This window comes from Protomyctophum parallelum, assembly GCF_964188405.1.
Source record: "Protomyctophum parallelum genome assembly, chromosome: 2".
In the NCBI taxonomy this organism is placed as follows: Eukaryota; Metazoa; Chordata; class Actinopteri; order Myctophiformes; family Myctophidae; genus Protomyctophum; species Protomyctophum parallelum.
Genome location: NC_139699.1, coordinates 25,100,251 through 25,120,085, shown reverse-complemented (window position 1 = coordinate 25,120,085; position 19,835 = coordinate 25,100,251). Strand labels below are relative to the sequence as shown.

Genomic DNA, 19,835 nt, shown 5'->3' with positions numbered 1-19,835 from the left:
AGACCGATTCCGTAGCGGGTCTCATGGTCGCAGCCTACGTATTTCCTGTAGGCGGACTCGACGTAGCTGCGGGGGTAAAACCCTCACCAGGCGCACCTCTTCCACTACAGTGAACGGCAGAGTGACTGATGTTAGTTTGCCTCAAACTTTACTCCTTTACCTGCTTTTTTACTAACACTAACATTACAAAGATGCCCAGAACATCGAGATGAACCTGTGTAGTTTATGGCTGCTCCAACAGTAGTGGCAACATAAAAATAAAATAAAAACGGAATGTCTAATATCCACCGCGGTGGCGTAGACCAGAGCCATTGAGCAATGGTTGAGACAAAGCAGTGAAAGATACATAACGCCAGTCTTACCCAATACCAAATATTTCTGTTTTATTAACACAAGGCTGCTGTACTTTATACCTCATACTTTAAATGCTTAGTATGAGGTATAAAATACAGCAGCCTTGTGTTCATGAAACAGAAAGATTGGGTATTGGGTAAGACTGAAATTATGTATCTTGCAGGATTCTTCACTGCTTTGTCTCAACCATTACTCAATGGCTCTGGTCTCAGCCATCGCGGTGGATATTAGACATTCCGTTTTATTTTATTTGTTATGTTGCCACTACTGTTGGAGCAGCCATAAACTATACAGGTTCATCTCGATGTTCTGGGCATCTTTGTAATGTTAGTGTTAGTAAAAAAGCAGGTAAAGGAGTAAAGTTTGAGGCAAACTAACATCAGTCACTCTGCCGTTCACTGTAGTGGAAGAGGTGCGCCTGGTGAGGGTTTTACCCCCGCAGCTACGTCGAGTCCGCCTACAGGAAATACGTAGGCTGCGACCATGAAACCGGTACGGAATCGGTCTATAGGGCACCACAGTGCCGAGGGGACACCAAAATGAGCCATATGATACAGCTGCTTCCCTCTGGTGGCGGGCTGGTGGTGTTACAGCGTGACACACACACAGACAGACAGACACACAGACAGTTTAGGGCAGGCCATCTTCTATAGTTAGTGCTCATTGCGTTCGCAATAAAGCTTTTTCAAAAAAATAGATGTCTATACGGACATAGTGGTTGTATTGGTCAACCTTCTTTTAACGCAACAGTTCACAACTTCACATAATATTATATTGCTGCTGTGTTTGCACATTGTTGTATTATGAGTCTCTCTCTCTCTCTCTCTCTCTCTCTCTCTCACACTACCATCTCTTTAGATCCCCCACCTCTTTATGCCTGTCTGATTCCATCCTTTTCCACCGCTCTCTATTTCCTCCAATGGGTGGGGTTGGAAGATTTGCTATTTTAGTTTAGTCAATACAGTTTCAGACTTTTCAGACTGTTGTCAGTTTTTTTGTAAGGATCATTTTCATTTAAAGGTTTCATGACATTAATTTTCATTATTTATTTATTTTCGTTTTTCTTTTAGGTATTTATGACCTCAATTACACCCAATGAACCTGAACTTTGAACATTGGCTGGGATTTTCTCCGTCTGTGAAGCCTTGAACTACAATGAAAACAGACAAAACAGTGACATCTGCTAAAATCCCATATCATATATGGGATTTGATGGCAATTACATCACACTCCACAGGAGAATCAGAGAACTTGTTTGTGCCAGAAAACCCCAGACCACAGAAAATCTACTGGATGTTAAAAGTTCAGGGTGAAATTGAGCTCAGGAAACCTTAAAAAAAAGGAAAAAAACTAAACTAAATTATTTTTTAATGTCACAATCCCTTTAAAAATCGAAAATGTTTTTCCAATTTTTATTTCATTGGTTTTAGTTCTCTCTTACCTCCCTCTGTGTGTGTCCTTGACTCCTTCCCTTCCCTTCCGTCTCCTCTCCTCCCCTCCCCTCCCCTCCCCTCCTCTCCTCTCCTCTCCTCTCCTCTCCTCTCCTCTCCTCTCCTCTCCTCTCCTCTCCTCTCCTCTCCTCTCCTCTCCTCTCCTCTCCTCTCCTCTCCTCTCCTCTCCTCTCCTCTCCTCTCCTCTCCTCTCCTCTCCTCTCCTCTCCTCTCCTCTCCTCTCCTCTCCTCTCCTCTCTGCAGTGTGTAAGGTGTCAAAGCGGCTGATGCTGTTGGAGGAGGAGAAGAGGAGGCTGGAGGTGGAGTTGGAGGAGAGCCACAGAGAGCTGTCATCTCTGCAGGCCAAACACCGGCACGCCTCAGCCAGCCTGGAGAACGCTGTCAGCTGGGAGGAACACTGCCACATCGCTGGCAAGCTGAAGCGGTACTGACACATGCCACATGACCACAGAACAGTACTCACACTAACAACAGTATGCATTGAGTATAGTATACATTATCCATATGGGCAGTATACCTATTATTATGTAATCGTGCCAGCCAATGCATTTCTTTCAATTCCATGATGCGTCGTTCCTTTCTCGGAATGAGTGTTAGGTCGCATTCACACCTGTACTTTGGTAGACGATTGGGGTAGCCTGGAAACCAGATGAATTTGCCTGGGACAAAAAAAAATCCTTGGGAGATTGGTCTGGCACTCCTCAGTTTGAATTACATTTCGCTCACCCCATACTTGTGATATGACCAATCAGAGCCCACTATTCAAAGTGAGACTGTTTTGCTGTGATTTTGGAATCCGTTTGTAACCGTCCCTTGGAAATAGTCCTATGACCATGCCAGGCTACGATTGGGGGGTGAAGTTGCATCATTCTTGCAATTATTATTTGCTGCGTTTGCATTCACACTGCGTTGTATCAAGGAGTAGCCTACTGTCTACACAAACCTACCAACCACTTTTATCTGACTCCAGACCAGATCTCACTATATATCCTATCCTGCATTGTTTTTGTGTGTTCAGCATTTGATATTATGATCGTTTGGCCATATTGCGATAAGGGCTTCTATCTCTTCATTAGACCACGTCTGTGTAGACAGTTTGAGTGTACCAGAAAATTCTGTCCCCCTTTTGCAGGTTCAAGTTCGGTCGGTCACTCCTTCTGTCTGTTATAGTACGGTGAAGATGAGTTAAGTTGAATTGTCGAGGTCCCCCTCCACCAAACAACAGTGGAAGTTCCAGGTATATTATATGGTGAAGTCAGATCCCAGGGCAATACTGCGGCTCGCATGTAAGGCCTGGGAAAAGTACTGTACTGCTGAGTCAGAGAGCACCACTCCCCCCCTCTATACGGCTCGCATAGAGAGCGGAGCAGCTCCCACTGCCATGTTGACAGGCTGAGCCTTTCAGGAATATCGGACCTTATATATACAGAGTATTCAAATCTCTGTGTACTGTTTGTTCCTTAACTGTTCCCACCACGTCACTGGAGGAACCAGTGAATGGCGTAGCGGCTGGTTTGGTGAAGTCAGTCAGTCGGACCCCAGGCCCCTGTTATTAAGAACACCCTCAGCTGCTCGCCTGAGGAGTCTGGCCGTTGAACACAGAGGTCATAGCATCTCGCCTGTGACATGAGTTGGGTTGAAATGCAGACTTTAGTAGATTTCTTCTCTTTGTCCTGACCGTGCATGGCAATTGAGGCAACTGACATATCGCTCACCCAATGGTGCATAATTATACCCTGGAAACATAATTCAATATTAATTAAACAGGTTACTCACCAAAATAGACGGATACAAGACCAGGGCGTTGTTTTTCCAAAAGTGTGAAGATTTATTATACAGTTGTAGTTGCATACAGAAATTATATAATCCAAAAATAAGGAAAAGAAACTACAAAAAAAAAGGTTGTTTAGGAAAACTGGAGATATACGGTAAAAAACTACTAAGTTTCTAAACTGGGCTATCTACTTTCTTTGAAAAGCTTAGAGCATCCTCAGCGATCTGGTACCTCTCCTCTCCCCTCCGGACTGAAGACTGGGACCACGACCCTCTGCTCTGAGGGGTTTTATACTGTATGTTACTGAGGGGGAGGTAACTTTTGTTTTTTTGTTTTTACCATGCTTTGATATTTTTGAAGACGGCTGGTGCCAAATAACTCACTATGGCTTAGTGAGGGGAAAACTGACACACATTCTTACGTATGTCAATTATTTATGAGACTTTACTTATCAACTAAGGAGATCTAAGGACCTTTTACCATGTCATCTACAAACACACTTCCTACCAACATTACATTTTAGCATTAAAAACTAATTCAAACACAATACTGTTTCTAAGGATCCAGGGAGGCTAAAATAACATAATCCCTATTTTATATTAAAACTTGTATTTTACTTAACATGTTTAGGCTTACACCACATGTTGTCATATGAACACATGAGCAACCTGGAATGAAACTTCTACTTAGTTAATAGGGAGGCGAAAACAGTCATCCCTTTTTCAATTCAACTTGTAAACCATTAAAAACAAAACAGTTACTAATCATATAATCAGTTTCAGAGGTGAAAACAAAAACAAAACACAAAAAGTGCCAATCGGCACAGGTCTCCACCAGGGCAGGTCAGGTTGTGGCCTCATGGTGGCGCTATAACAGGCTGTTGAGGAAGATTTGGGCCGGAGGTTCGTGTTGGAGGGATGCAGGTACAATGTTTTTCCATGTGTGCATACATAAGTTGTATACAGATCGATGCAGTTATAGCTAAAAACAGGAATTGGCCTGTTATAGCGCCACCGTGAGGCTGATTTTGAGGAAAAAATTGTGGCATGTCGTCCTCGGCCTAGTGAAAATGTGCGTGTATAATTTAACGGAAATTGCACACTGTGTTTGTGATTTGTGGCCTTTTTTCGAAATGGACGAATCGTGTGAGCTTTGGAAGCCAATCTTAGCCAATCAGGATGGAAGATGGGAAATGGTGGCGCTCCGTGTTGATCACATGACTATGGAGATAGTGTATACCGATTTGCGTGAAATTTGGATAAAATCTGAAGGAGTAATAATAGAAAATGTGTTTTACATATGTCGGCCTCCTGGTGGCGCTATAAAGAGCAGATGTGAAAAATTCCAGGCAAAGGTTTTTCCTTGGCCTCTAGGGAGTTGGCATACAAAGTTATCCACAGATCCGTGCAGTTAGAGGTAAAAACACTTTTCGGCCAGTTATAGCGCCACCTTGAGTCTGAGTTGAAATTGTTCATGTGGCATTTCGTCCTCGGCCTAGTGGGAATGTGGGTGCACAATTTCACGGAAATCACGCGATGTGTTCATGATTTGCAGCATTTTGTTTGAAACTGAGCACTCCTGTGAACTTTGGAAGCCAATGTTAACCAATCAGGATGGAGTCTGAGAAATCTGAAAGACCGGTTTCGTTGAATGGCTCTAGAGAGACTGTGTACCAATTTGCGTGATGTTTGGACAAAATCTGTAGGTGTACTGTGCAAAAACTTGTTTTGCACAAAGCGGCCTCCTGGTGGCGCTATAACAGGCCGTTCTGGAAAGTTTGGGGCAGAGGTTCATCGTTGGCATCCAGGGAGTTTGTGTGCAAAATGTGGCATCGAGCGGGTTAACGGTGGCCGAGATTAGCTGCTCACGGACACACGGACGGACGGACGGACACACGGACACACGGAGGGACGGACGGACGGACACACGGACGGACGGAGTGCAAAACATACTCTCCCCACATGCCTTCGGCCTGGTGGAGACAATAAAATGAACTCGTAGTGTCTGCCACATCAGCCGACATGGGGTGTAAATGTCTCCTAGAGACTTTGGGAAACCAGGGGAGGTCACTAGGTCAGCCAGACAGTTCACTAATCTCCTGATATGGAGGACAACATGCAAGTCAGCTGTTTCTTTTCTTTTTATCCTATGGGGTATAAAATATCTTCTCATAGTACCCATATAAACCTGACCATACAACCTTTACAATAGATTTATACAAAAACACTTGTGCAGTGGAGTCTCACAGGGTTCGCCCTGGCCTCGCCGCCTTCGGATCTTCTCCTGGGGTGAAGTATTGGTCATCTTGACATGTGGTCAGCTATCAGATCTGTATCCCTGGCCAGAACGTCCGTCCTGCACATACTCTCTTGAAGGAGACTCATGACCCCTTCGGTAAACATTATAACTCTTGCGACCCCAATGCCCATATTCATTGTTCTGGGGCCGCCCGGTCTGCATTCTGGGGAAATTTTCCTCATACTTTGAAGACTGCGTCATATGTTGGGGAGTCTGTTCACGGGACATTTGTGCTACGTATTAAGGCCTTCTCCTTCCTCTTCGTGTGTCAAATACCAACTTCTTCATCCCACAATGGCACATTCTATTTAATGGGATTGCATTCACACCTGCGGTGATCTGCACTCAGCGAAGTGAAACCCCTGTTTTTTGGTGAATTCAAATATGTTTGTTTGATCCGCACCAGAATTCGAATGAGCCTTCACACCTGCCCAAACGAAGCGCACTTTCCGACAATATTCAGCAGGATTCGTTTTAATCGCAGTAAAGCATCCTGGTGTGAATGCCACCTCAGATAAAACCTGTTCATTCATAGTGAGTCTCTCTGGATAAGGGATACATGCTGTTTCACTGTGCGCAAAATACTGTATATAATTAAGATAAAGAGCACATTTGCATAATGGTGTTTGTGGTTTGGTCATAAGGCTGAGGTTTAATCAGTCAAAGGTCAATGTGGCATTAAAAAAGTGAAAAAAATATATAAGAGAAAGTGCTGATGGCTGTTCAAAGTGTTGTTTGGCGTATTTTCAGCAAAATGCTGTAGGAGTGTAGAGTTGACAGTGAGATAAAGCCCATTTAGTGTTTTTGTATCACAGTATATTCAATCAGACACAAATAAATGCAAACAGCCTGCAGCTCCACTGAATCCTTTGATGCAAATTGTGTCCAGTAGCAGTTTATTTGTCAAAACAGTTATCCAGAAAGCAGGATTAGTGAGTTGAAACTGGATCTGGATTTATTAGGAAAATGCAGAATGAACTCCACATACCACAGCATAAATGTGCATGCCAGAATATTTATATACACACATATATACACAATGTCAGATGGCAAAGAATAAATTAATATAAATATCATATATCTGCTGTAAGGAAAATTTCATATCATCATATAGAAAACAGAAGCAGAAAACTACCCTAAAATGGAAGATAGGTTACTCACTAGAGTCACTACACATGTGTAATGGAGTGAGTAAACACATGGTTTGGGTTAAACCTGTCCAAGTTTGATCCATCCTGAACCCCCCAAATTCAAATTTAAATCAGCTACATATATTTTGAAATGACCTTGGATGCAATTTGAACTGTAATTAGTTTTTCTTCCGTGTTGTGATGACTGCTGTAAATTACTGTGTTGTTAGTCATCGACCAGTGGTCCTCGAAGTGGAGTCTTTCCACTTCGAGGACCACTGGTCGACTGGTCGATGACTAACAACACAGTAATATACTAATACTAACAGGGGTTGCCAGGGGAGCTAATTGAAAAGTAGAGGAAAAAGTAAACAAAACACAAGAGGATTTCTGATCATGTCATTATTGTCAAAATCTTCAAAATAGCTAATCTATAACGTGACACTGCATGTTGTGATTTCATAGACCGCATTATGCCTGCCTGGGCTGGCGATGCTCAATTGTTGGGCCTTGGGACCGTGGGGGCTGCCCCGTGGTTCGACCTCCCGTTAGTTCCACCATGCATTTACTAGGTTGGCGAACATGCATGAAGGTTCGAGAACATGCATTAACGTTGGCGCATTAAGGTTGGCGAACATGCATTAAGGTTGGCGAACATGCGCTGCTCCCGTGCTTGTGGTTATGTTTAGGTTAGGGTTAGAGATAGGGTTAGTAAGGTTAGTAATGGTCGAATTAACGGGAGGTCGTATCAATGCCACGCAGTCGGGAACGTACGTACTAGTGTTTATGTACCACTGTACGAGAATGACTCGGCATTACACTGTTTCACATTAAATCTGTGGCAGCTGTTCCATCTTTAGATTTGGCAAACATAATGTGCTTTGCGTGATTTTGTCATTAGTCGGTTTTAGGTCTTATTTAGTCTTATTTATTATTATTTATTAAAGTTTAGCAAATAACTTTACACTACATTTATAGTCATCAGTGTGTTTACAGTATCACAGGTTAGGGTTAGCAAAATGTTTTTTGGTGAATTCAAATATATTTGATCCGCACCAGAATTCGAATGAGCCTTCACACCTGCCCAAACGAAGCGCACTTTCCGACAATATACAGCAGGATTCGTTTTAATGGCAGTAAAGCATCCTGGTGTGAATGCCACCTCCGATAAATGACTGAACCTGTTCATTCATAGTGAGTCTCTCTGGATAAGGGATACATGCTGTTTCACTGTGGGCAAAATACTGTATATAATTAAGATAAAGAGCACATTTGCATAATGGTGTTTGTGGTTTGGTGATAATGCTGAGGTTTAATCGGTAAAAGGTCAATGTGGCATTATTAAAAAAGTGAAAAAAATATATAAGAGAAAGTGCTGATGGCTGTTCAAAGTGTTGTTTGGCTATTGGTTATTTTCAGCAAAATGCTGTAGCAGTGTAGAGTTGACAGTGAGATAAAGCTCATTCAGTGTTTTTGTATCACAGTATGTTCAATCAGACACAAATAAATGCAAACAGCCTGCAGCTCCACTGAATCCTTTGATGCAAATTGTGTCCAGTAGCAGTTTATTTGTCAAAACAGGGGAGTTATCCAGAAAGCAGGATTAGTGAGTTGAAACTGGATCTGGATTTATTAGGAAAATGCAGAATGTTTCTAAACTCCACATACCACAGCATAAATGTGCATGCCAGAATATTTAGCTAATATCTTTGCAAATCTATTCTTTATCTTAGTTTATCAGCGTGATTACTATGTCATGGCGTATTAGGAAAATATTTGTTATAGCTGCTTTCAGATATGGATACCGTAGCATTTTCGGGAAACTAATTAACATAAGCCGCCGGCATAGGCAGTAGGAGAGGCGTTCTCACATGCTTTATTTTCTTGTACAGTTTAGTTTTTGCCTGGTCGAAACGTTGCGGCATTTTGCCAATGAAATAAAGTAAGTCCATGTTCTCCTTGATATTTGCCTTGATGTCGTGACGTCCAGCACCTGGACATAAAATCAGGCAAAAGATGTGCACACAATCTTCTCTGAGAACAGTTTGGGTACTGATCTCATTCTTGGCGGAATAGTGAGTACAGTTGCTACTGAGATATTACTGTATGCATGCAAGACAAGGGATTGGTGATGAGAATTCAATAGTATCGATCAATCTGCAGGCTGACCGCTGACTATAACTAGAGGAGAACGAATGGTTTTCTGGGGAGGAAACTATGAAAGCAAGTATTGGCATATCATTCATTTTCACAGGGATGCAGGAGTTAACAGAGGTGGACTGCATCTCCTGCAGCCTCAAATATCCTCGTGTCTCACTCCAAACATATCTTGAAATGTTAACTATGAAAAAAGAGAAAAGAGATATTGAAAAATGAGAAATACAGTACTTTCGCAGAGGTATTTTATTTGACTATGACATATTCATGCACTTAAATTGGGTCACTTGGACTGTAGGGAAAACGTTATTGACATAATAGAACCACTGTCTGCTTTACAAAAGAAACTGGTTCTATTCACCACTGTTATATGAACAAAATGCTCCATTTCCCATCATCCTCACAGACCGGAATTTTTAGATTACTGTATTGTCCCGAATATAAGACGACTCTGATTATAAGACAACCCCCATTTTTCAAGACTCTGATTTGTGGGGAAATTATTTCAATTTCCATCATTTCATAATGTACAGCAGTAAAGGTTGTTGTTTGTGTTGTGTCTTTCTTACATATGTGCCTCACAGGCAGTTGGAAGAGCAGGAGAGAAGGAGGCAGGGCGAGGTAGAGGAGTTACTCCACAGAGTGTCTGCCCTGCAGGAGGAGAAGAGGAGTTTGGTCGTAGAGAAAACCAACCTGACAGCTGATGTCAGGGACATGAAGACGGAGCTGGAGCTGCTACGACAGACTGACAGGTAATTCTGCTAGTAGTTGTACAGTGGGAAGAGGGAGGTGACAAACTGACACTGACAATTGACATATTGAGCCTACGAAACGCAGTATGGTAGCTCCCTAGTACCCTTGATCTTTTGTGGCCAGATGTAATTTCCTGGGGTCTAGTAGGACTATAGTAGATAACAATAAAGAAATTGCCGTAAAAAAATGTAAAATAAATAAATATATATATATAAGTGGTTAGTGGCTAAATACAAGTGGTATTAGCCACTTGTTCGAAGGCGGGGCAGTGGGGCACCCCCCTGTCAAAAATAGCTAAAACCGTTAAAACAAAAGAAAGCAGCAAATGAAGAAAAATCTAAGTGACCCTAGGGAGGTCCTCTCCAATATCTGCTGGGAACGCCTCGTGGTCCCACAGAATGAAGTTACTAATGTTGCTATGGAGAGGAAAGTCTGGAGCGCTCTGGTGGAGCTGTTGCCCTCGCGACCGGACTGTGGATAAGCGGTTGAAGATGGCTGGATGGACGATCAATCCCCCTACCGTATAATCATGGAGCCTTCCGCTGTGCTTTAGCGATTAAAAAAAATAAATAAATTAACCGTCCGTGCACTGCTTTGTTATGGTCCGGTGAAAGCAGACTCTGAAGTGGAACGCTACAGGAGCCGAGATAGACATTTTAGAAAATGCTTTTATTAATGCCAATGTAGCCTCGATATCCAGGCTTTCAAAATGCCAATGTGTAACGTGGGAGTGGATGGGAGCTGTGTTTTTGCAATCACGTAATTTCTTGGTTTCAATGAGACCCAAATGGGGGATCATAGGTTGGCGATGTGGGATTGAAAGGGAAAAAAATAGTCTTTGGCAGTGAATGGAATAATTTTTGTGATAATTTTGAGAAAGTAATGTGTATATGATGACCAAACAGATAGAGGCATTCATTGTTCATTTCACTCAGCTAGAACGGTCTAATAATTTCTGAAAATGTTATCACTCTATAGTCTATACTCTATATTATAACTGTTACACTACAGTCAGACAGAGCCAGACAGAGATGAGCTCCACCTCCTTAACCCATTCTGGGCGGGAACCCATTTTGGTGTTCTAACCCTTCTGGACGGAAACCCCTTTTGCGGTTCTGTACAGTACAGTATGTAAAAATTGATGCTGCTATATAAATATTTGCAAGTAAAACAAAATGTATGCGGTTTTCTAGGGCTATGAATATTGACTTGGATAGTGTACTTATAAGTTCTTCAGATGGCTCCACGATTGAGAGGGTCTCTGGATATAAATATCTTGGCATCTGGCTTGACGATAAACTTTCTTTTAAATTTCATATTGTTGATCTTGTCTCCAAAGTTAGACAAAAACTAGGTTTTCTGTATAATAAATTCTGTTTTCCAAATTCCAGTAAAAAACCTATTATTGAGTCCACTTTCCTCTCGGTCCTGGACTACGGGGACATTATTTATAGGTCTGCTGCTCCTTCACTTTTAAAGCAGCTAGACACTGTCTACCACTCTGCCTTGTGGTGGACTACTGGGAGATAGTTATGGTACTCACCACTGTGCACTTTATGAGAACTCAGGTTTATCCTCTCTGACTGAGAGGCGAGATAAGCATTGGCACCCATTGTTATATAAAGCCATTGCTGGGATGCTCCCTGACTATATCTGTTCCATGTTGGAATTGAACAATAGCACGTATCAGACCCGCTCTAGTGATTTTTTTTAAGGCTCAAGGTTCCTCAGGCTCAGACAGAGTTGGGCATGACAGCTTTATCTGTCAATGGCCCAACCTCGTGGAACGAACTTCAAAATTCCTTTATACTGAGCTCCCTGCCATCCTTCGGTCAGTTCAAAGGAATGCTCCAGAAAAGTTTTCACCGTGATTGCTCCTGCTTCAATCGATTTATCTTACTGGTTGTTCTGCATTTAAGTTCCTTTGTAATTGTATCCTGATTTATAATGTTGTGTTGATGTATTGTTTTGACTGTATTTATGAATTGTAACCTCGGCTACATTGAAAATGAGGGCTTGCCCTCAACTGTATTTCCGAGAATAAATAAAGGTGATTTTTCAGAAAACTTAGGTCAGCATTTAGAAGGCATTTTTAGAATCGGCCTCAGTCCATGGGTTAAATCCAAACTGCACTGCGATAAAGCTCAGCTCTGGTCTGAATCAAATGAGGGGAGATTAGTGGTCATATTGTGTGCATGTGTGAGCGTTCATTGGTGCAATGTGTTTGCAGGGGACAGATTTGTCACATTGTCTCATTCTTCACTGATTCATCTCGTGCCGTCATCTTACTTCTTCCCTATTCTTCTCTCTCTCCCTCTCCATATGCAGGCGAGTCCAGCGGAAGATAGGAGAGATGGAGAGACAGGTGGAGGAGTGCAAAGAGAAAGAGTTAACGGCGGATCAGTATTTAGCCTATGTTGTCACTGTGGCTGAGAGGAGCTGCCATGAGAGGGACCAGCTAATATGCATGGTATATAAGCCACACACACACGCACACACACACACACACACACACACACACACACACACACACACACACACAGACAGACAGACAGACAGACAGACAGACAGACAGACAGACAGACAGACAGACAGACAGACAACATACTGTATCATACACAAGTCAAATATAAATGTAATGCCTGTGCATGTGCGCATAAGATACCAATAATTGTGTTCTGGGCTGGTTGTCATTTCATGGCTCGAGAGGTCAGAGCGGGCACCTGTTGCTATGGGAGACCTGTTGCTATGGGTGCTTAAGACATTGTTTTGGTACCCAGTTCTTAACGGTCTTCCACAACCTGTATGAATTGAGAGCACAAACAGCATTTATGCTTTCATTCATGTGTGTGCTCCACTAACTTGCTCTTACTACATTACTACATACATTTTTAAACTTTATGCTGATGTTTAATTAATTTTGCATTCAATTATGCATAAAACAGAGAATCACCAGCACTCCAACTTCCTTCTGGTACTTTTTAATGCACATCATAGAAATACACGTCCGTGTTTGTTCAGCATGACATTCAGATTAACTTTATTTTGACTGTGATTCATGAATGACAGGGGAGACTACTTATCAAGCCAATTTGTGTGTATGAAAAAGTGTTGGTTATACAGTATTCTGTGCTTCAATATTAATGGGATGAATACGATCTAGTCTAGTTAGATCTAATTATTATTCTCTTTCTCTTACCCATGGCAAGTGGCACTTACTGTATGGATGGCAGTGTGAAAGAAAATAACAAGATGCAGCTTTCAAAGGCTGTTAGTTTCCAGATGAGCAGGCAACCATACAAATGAAAAGTAAATTGTACAATATACATTCAACAATATAGTATACAAAGACAGCATTGTAAAATCCCCAAATACAACTCTAAATCTCTAATCCATAGTTGGCAGCTATAGAGATTATACAAAATAATATAAGACCTTCCAACAAATACTCAAGATACATTTCACATACAGTAAAGGAGCTATTCTATCAACACACCGTGAAGTAGAAAATGCAAATGCAGTCCCTATGCAAGACCCACAAGGAGACACAAGGCTCTTTGTAAACGAAGACACAGACCCACATGGACAGAATGGCACCAATCTAGATAGAGGAATAAACAAAAAAAAACCTAAAGAGAGCTTTTCATTGAGGGTTAGACCTTCTGGGTGTAGTATCTTCATGATGAAAATCCATTTGCACCCAGATCCAAGCAATCAGTGTGAGTAGGAAGTCCAAGTTAGAGAACAGGACAAAATGGGGGTTGACACAGGATGACTGCTCACCTACAGTCCCAAAACACAGGTCAGCCAGAGCCAGATGCAACACTGTATAGACAAACAGCCACCATGGCCGAGCTCTGTGCTCTACTGAGCATATTTTCTAGTTATTTTCTATTGAATCGGTCTGGATATTTCGATCACTGCCCTTCCACTAACAAGCCTGCTTCTCTGACCTCTACACTAAATACCACACAGCTGTGTGTAGCACTCCCATGCTGTCAGATAACTAGCTGTTGAAATAAAGGCCTCTTATTTAGCGTCTGCGTCTGACACCTAATTGAACTTGTTAAGGATCCATTCAGCATGGTAGTTTCAAGATTAATGTATCACAGCTTCCATCACACAAGAGTCACAGACACAAAACCACCCCTGCAGAACCACTGAATATCTTTTGTTTCTTGTGACACAGCTTGTTTAACAGAACAGATCGTATGGTCTAGCTCAGGGGTACCTGAGGGAGTTCCAGGGGGTCCCCAGCTAAATGATAGTTTGGAACCATATGGACCATTATGGGTCAGTGTACAAATGGAACCAAATGGACCGTGTGGTTACTTTGTAACCTATGTTCTCTGAGTGAAGAGACTATCTCTCCACCCAACATATTTCATATGTATGGGGAATGTCCCCACCTCACTTGTGACGTGGATATCTCTTTAAGACACACCAGTACTGGCACGCACGGGTATATAAGGCCCAGGTGTGCGTGATTACACTGGTTTACTTGATCGACACCGCTTCTGAGCGACATCGAGGTGGAGAGATAGTCTCTTCACTCAGAGAACATAGGTTACAAAGTAACCACACGTTCTCTATCGTATCAGAGACTATCTCTCCACCCAACATATTTCATATGTATGGGGAACTCTGTAAGACACCTCGTGAGGAAGCGAAGCAGTCCCAGAACCCCAAAGACAACACCAGTGGGCTCCGACCCAGCACATACTGAATTTGGAATGATTTATCATGTATGTTCAATGTAATGTATTTACAACCCCTGGAACGGCCGGACAGCCAGACGCCATCCGCCGCCAAATGCTCAGGCGCTAGGCGCCACTCAGAGCCCGGCCCCGCAAGACGCTAAGGCCAGAGACCACAGGGGTGAAGGGCCGCCCAAGCCAACCCACCAGACGCAAGGTTGGCTTGACTGGTGAAGGTGACAATGACACCCACCGCTGAGTAGCATGCGATACCAACTCCCCGAAGGGAGCGAACGCTGCATGTTCAGCCGGTATAACCGGGTGAATGTACATTAGACGGAGTAGGCTATGTCGCCGCTGTGCAGGTCTGTCAGAGACGCACCTTTCCACAGCGTCCCCAGGTGGAGTGTGCCTGCCCTCCAGGCGGCACTGGTACTCCTACCTGTTTGTGTGCTGGATAACCTCTGTAATCCATGCACTCTCACTTGAAGCACTCAAAGAGCTGGTTCGTTACTCTGTGGGCCTTGTGTGGCCCTGGCATACGAATCTAATGCTCCAATAGGGCAGAGTGGGGACCGACTCCGTCTCTGTACGTCGTCTGTCTGTATGACGATGGTAGGACAGAGCTCAATCACCTGATTGAGACGTGCCCTTTTGTGAACATTGGGGAGAAAGGCCGGTTTGGGGCATAAGACTATACCATCATCCGGCATAGGCCTGCAGAGGTCATTATGGAATGACAGAGCCCGCAACTCCCCCATTTCTCCTTGCAGATGTGACGCCGACAAGACTGCTGTCTTGAGCATGTCACGCTCACTGACTAAATGTTGTAGAGCCTCCAGAGCTAACCCCAGATGGGCCTGATTGGGTCCCTAACCTGAGCTCCTCTGGGCCTCAGGGCACCCTTCAACACTCGGTCAGCTGACTGTTGGAGCCCTGTTCTCCGAACCGGAATGATCCTTATGTCACATCACAGTTTTACAAGTCAAAAGTGGATGGCCTTCGTCTTTGTGCATAGTTCCCATCGCGTTTATGCTGCGGAGCTAAGCACACACCCAGTGAGAAGGGTGCTGGCTGCCACACTGATACCACATAATGGTAGAACCTGATAAATGCTGACAGCGTCAATCAAGAGGCTGTCCCACAGATCTCAGATTTGAGGGCACCTCACCGTAAGCCCATGCGGCAGCGAGGCCCTGTGTGGAATGTGCACATGTTCCTGTTGGGGCTGGCCTGCCTGCCCACCTATATGCCTGCTGGATTGTTTCACAAGCCAATGAGTGAAGTCCAGTCTTGGAGACTATCTGCCTAAGACAGTTAGGCCCATTTACCCTGCTTCACCACCCTGCTTAGGAGGGTGGGAAGGGTGAAAATCAATAGACTGACTGGCTCACACTCCGATCAGGCCGTAGGGCAAAATGCAGGGATTGATGGCGACAACACCTAAGCATTGCCATGTAGGAAGCGGCAGCACCCCTCACTGACAGGGACATTCTTGTGGCTGACACTGCAGTGCTAACAGCAAGAATGCTGTCCTGTCTCCACGGGCTTAATTGGCTCATGCCGTAAGGCAGACAGTACCACTCCCCGAGGAGGGACTGCTGGCCTATTGTGTGAGGGATGAACGGTATGAGGACCAACTGGGTGACTATTGTGTCGCCCTTGTGTGGGACAGCGGCCCGCCATGTTGCCAGATCCCTGGCCTAGCCACACGATTACCTCTGGATGAGGAGGGAGCTCAACCGGTCTCCAACACACAGAATTACACCCAGGTGTTTAAACGGCCATGCCGTAATACAACCTTATGGTGGTCCTGCTCACCCCTGACAGTCTCGTCACATTCTGCTGTGTGAACAGCAGTGTGCATTCGCTGGAACAACGTGGAACGTGTAAACTGACGCTGTCAACGATACGCCCACGTAGTGCATGACTGTGAATGACAGATAATGCACTGGCCGCATGTTCAGAAGAGCCGGAGGCACAAAGTGCACCATGATTGCCCTCAGCCCTAAGGGGCGGAGGCACAACCTGAGAGTGGCCCGACTCACTAGAGCAAGGGACAGAGTCCCTGCTTTGCCCTCTAACACATGCCGAGGAGCGCTGCGGACTGTGAGAGTTGACGCCTGCAAGGCCTCATGTCGAGGTGCCGGCCTAGGTACCCAAAGTGCTGCAGGTGCCTGGCCACGTTGTTGTGGCACTGCACCTCTGAGCGAGCACACACCATTCAGTTATCCAATTTAGGATGCAAAGGCCCTCCCGCCAAGGACTATGTCCAATCGGGGGGCTAGACATATGCCGAATGGGAGGACACGGGACTCGAAGGTTCTGTCATCTAAGACAAGCCGGTCAGTGCGTCAGACCCGGGATCTGAGAATAAACATCCCCGGTCGAGCATGGCAAGCCAGTCGCCTTGGAGGATGGCCTGTAAGACGCTCAGCCTTTCCTTGCCAGGAGTGCTGTAAGCAGCACCCCACCCTCCCGAAGACATAGTGGAACCCACCCAGGGGTCCACCTGAATTGTCTTCCAGGACAACCGCTGTCCCGAGAGACAGCGGGTGGGGTCTGGGGCCTTAACTGTCAGGACTGAGGGATGGGCTTAGCCCGCCGAGCACATTTTAGCCATACCCTGCCGGTTGGCCTGTAACCGGACCCGTAGGTCCCTGGAACTGCCAAACCTGACTGGGGTTGCACAGCCTGAGGGGTGACCGAGGCAGGCTACTCATGGCCTTGCCGGAGCATTCCTGCACCTCCTGTGCACCTCCACAGCCTCCTTGGGATGCTGTAGCAAAGCACTGGCCTTTTGGCCAAACATGGCCGACGGCTCAATAGGCAGCGTGGGGGAGCTTGTCCTCCTATCGCAGCTTGGCCTGGGGCTGCCACAGACGGCGCCTCACCAAAGGGCATCAATAGCATTGCCCGCTGCCTGGGGAGCCTGAAAGCCGGTCGCTGCAGCTCCTCAATAAGGTCCGGGCCCTTATGGTCACATAAGCGCCGTATATAAGCCGGTGCTGAAGCAGTGACAGAATAGCCCTGTGTTAGCTAGCTGCGCCTAGATAGCCATAGTGCATTCTCGGGATGAGAAGGAGCTTACTTTGTGGTTTCGACCCAGTAACTGGATTATACCATGCAAGTTTACACCTATAGGTGCGTGAACGGCCTTGCCGTGATGCACCGTACAGAGTATTCCGCCCGACAGCCGCGGCACACTCGAGTTGCCGAAATTGGCGAAACTACATCACGGACGCGTGAGCTGACACTGTCAGCAATACGCCGTATACAGTAGTGTGCAAATGGCTGTGATTTCAGGGCTTGCTCCTGGCAGACTCAGCACGTCCTGTCTGCGTAACTGAACCAAGTTCCACAGACGGAACTACACCACGGTCACGTCAACTGACCGTATAGTGCGCTACTACACCTGAACACGGAAGCTGGCTGCCACGGCAGCGATACGCTCATCCTGTCTATGACAGGACCCACGGTTCGGAGGATGAGCTTGCTCCGTGGTGTTCCCCGTCCATACGGGTTCTACCACGCAGTCTACACCGGAGTGCGTGAACGGCTTTAGCTGCAATACACTCAAGTGAGCTCTCTCTCACGAGGTGAGGCAAAAAAACACAGCACTAAAGACGCGGAAGCCGCCCCAGCGACAATACGCCTGTATACTATACAGTGTATAGTGTGCTGTGTTAAATGAGCTTGCTCCGCGGCTTCCCCCGTCCGTACGGGTTCTACCACGCAGTCTACACCGGAGTGCGTGAACAGCTTTAGCTGCAATACACTCAAGTGAGCTCTCTCTCACGAGGCGAAGCAAAAAGACAGCACTACAGATGCGGAAGTCGCCCTAGCGACAATACGCCTGTATAGTGCGTTTTAATGCTATAGCCTGGCCGGGCTGTTGTTTTGATTGATTGATTTACTAACAGTTTGCAGAATTACAGTACATTTCAAGTACGACTCAATACAAATACTGTTAACAGTGAGTGGACGACACCATAAAGCATAGGGCCCACCATTTTCAATTCATCAAAACATTTAGAGACGTACGAATATACACAACTATATTCACTGCGCACTCGCAGGTCCACTCCAGCCCACAGAATATGCAGCATGGATGCGTGAATTGACGCCTTGCCAATAATACACCCGTATAGTGCGTTTTATTCCACTGCCTTTAAGGATTACCGGGCCACTGGTCCTGTCTGTGTCACTGCACTCAGATCGACAGACAGGCTACACCACAGGAGCGTAAACTGGCGCCCCACCAGCAATACCCCTGTATAGTGTGTTATATGGCCGTCGGATTCCTTCATTCATAGCCTCCTAGCCTCAACTGGCAAGAGGAAGAAATTCATACAGGAGTCAGGATCTTCATGAGCTGCTATCGCCTGACCAGGGAACCCACAGGTCACCCACTGGTCATGGCCATGGCCACATATGCCATGGGCCCCACACAGCCCCAGAGAAACCCCTGCTGTTTCCATTTAATTCAATACCTATATACACTATTATTTTAATATGTTATATTAAATGAATACAAATTTAACTGTTTAAACATGCTCAAAAAACGGGGAGTATAGTAATGTGCTTGAGAAGTGAGGGCACAATTTACCCTATGTGCAATTTACACTGCTGTCTCTCAGTCACATATTGATATTCATGTGTTGTTGTTTTGTTTTGTTTTTTCTCTTGGTAACATGTTTCATGTGGACCCCAAAAGACTAGCTGACTGCCATGGCATCAGCTAATGGGGATCTTTCCAAATAAAAAAATAACTAAACAACAGCCACTGAGTTTCTATGTCTCTCTCTCTCTCTCTCTCTGGAGGAGGTTGCACCTGAATTTCCTAGCTGCACTGAGACACAGAGTGTTTGAGTTGGAGACAAACACTCTGCTCCAAACGTTTTGCATTATATAGTGTATATACGTATGCCAAATTCCACTGTTTGGTCCACTAGAACAGTCCGCTTGACTTTCCAGGCAACAATTTACCCTACGATATATCACCGTGCTCTGGAGACCAAACTTTGTTTGTTGTGGAATTAGCTCGTCCTGTCTATGACTGACAGGACCCACGGTTCGGAGGATAAGCTTGCTCCGTGGCTTCCCCCGTCCGTACGGGTTCTACCACGCAGTCTACACCAGGGTGTGTGAACGGCTTTAGCCGCAATACACCCCAGGGAGCTCTGTCTCTCACGAGGCGAAGCAAAAAAACACAGCACCA

At 45.0% G+C, this 19,835-nt stretch overlaps 1 protein-coding gene across 1 annotated transcript in view; it reads left to right on the top strand.

The window, feature by feature from the left end:
* cep89 (centrosomal protein 89) overlaps positions 1-19,835 on the top strand; it is a 116,504-nt gene that overhangs the window by 38,674 nt on the left and 57,995 nt on the right. Inside the window, exons 15-17 of the mRNA XM_083760042.1 lie at positions 2,049-2,229; positions 9,749-9,916; positions 12,246-12,387. Of these exons, the coding sequence (XP_083616168.1) occupies positions 2,049-2,229; positions 9,749-9,916; positions 12,246-12,387 (491 nt within the window). The remainder of the gene's footprint in view (positions 1-2,048; positions 2,230-9,748; positions 9,917-12,245; positions 12,388-19,835) is intronic.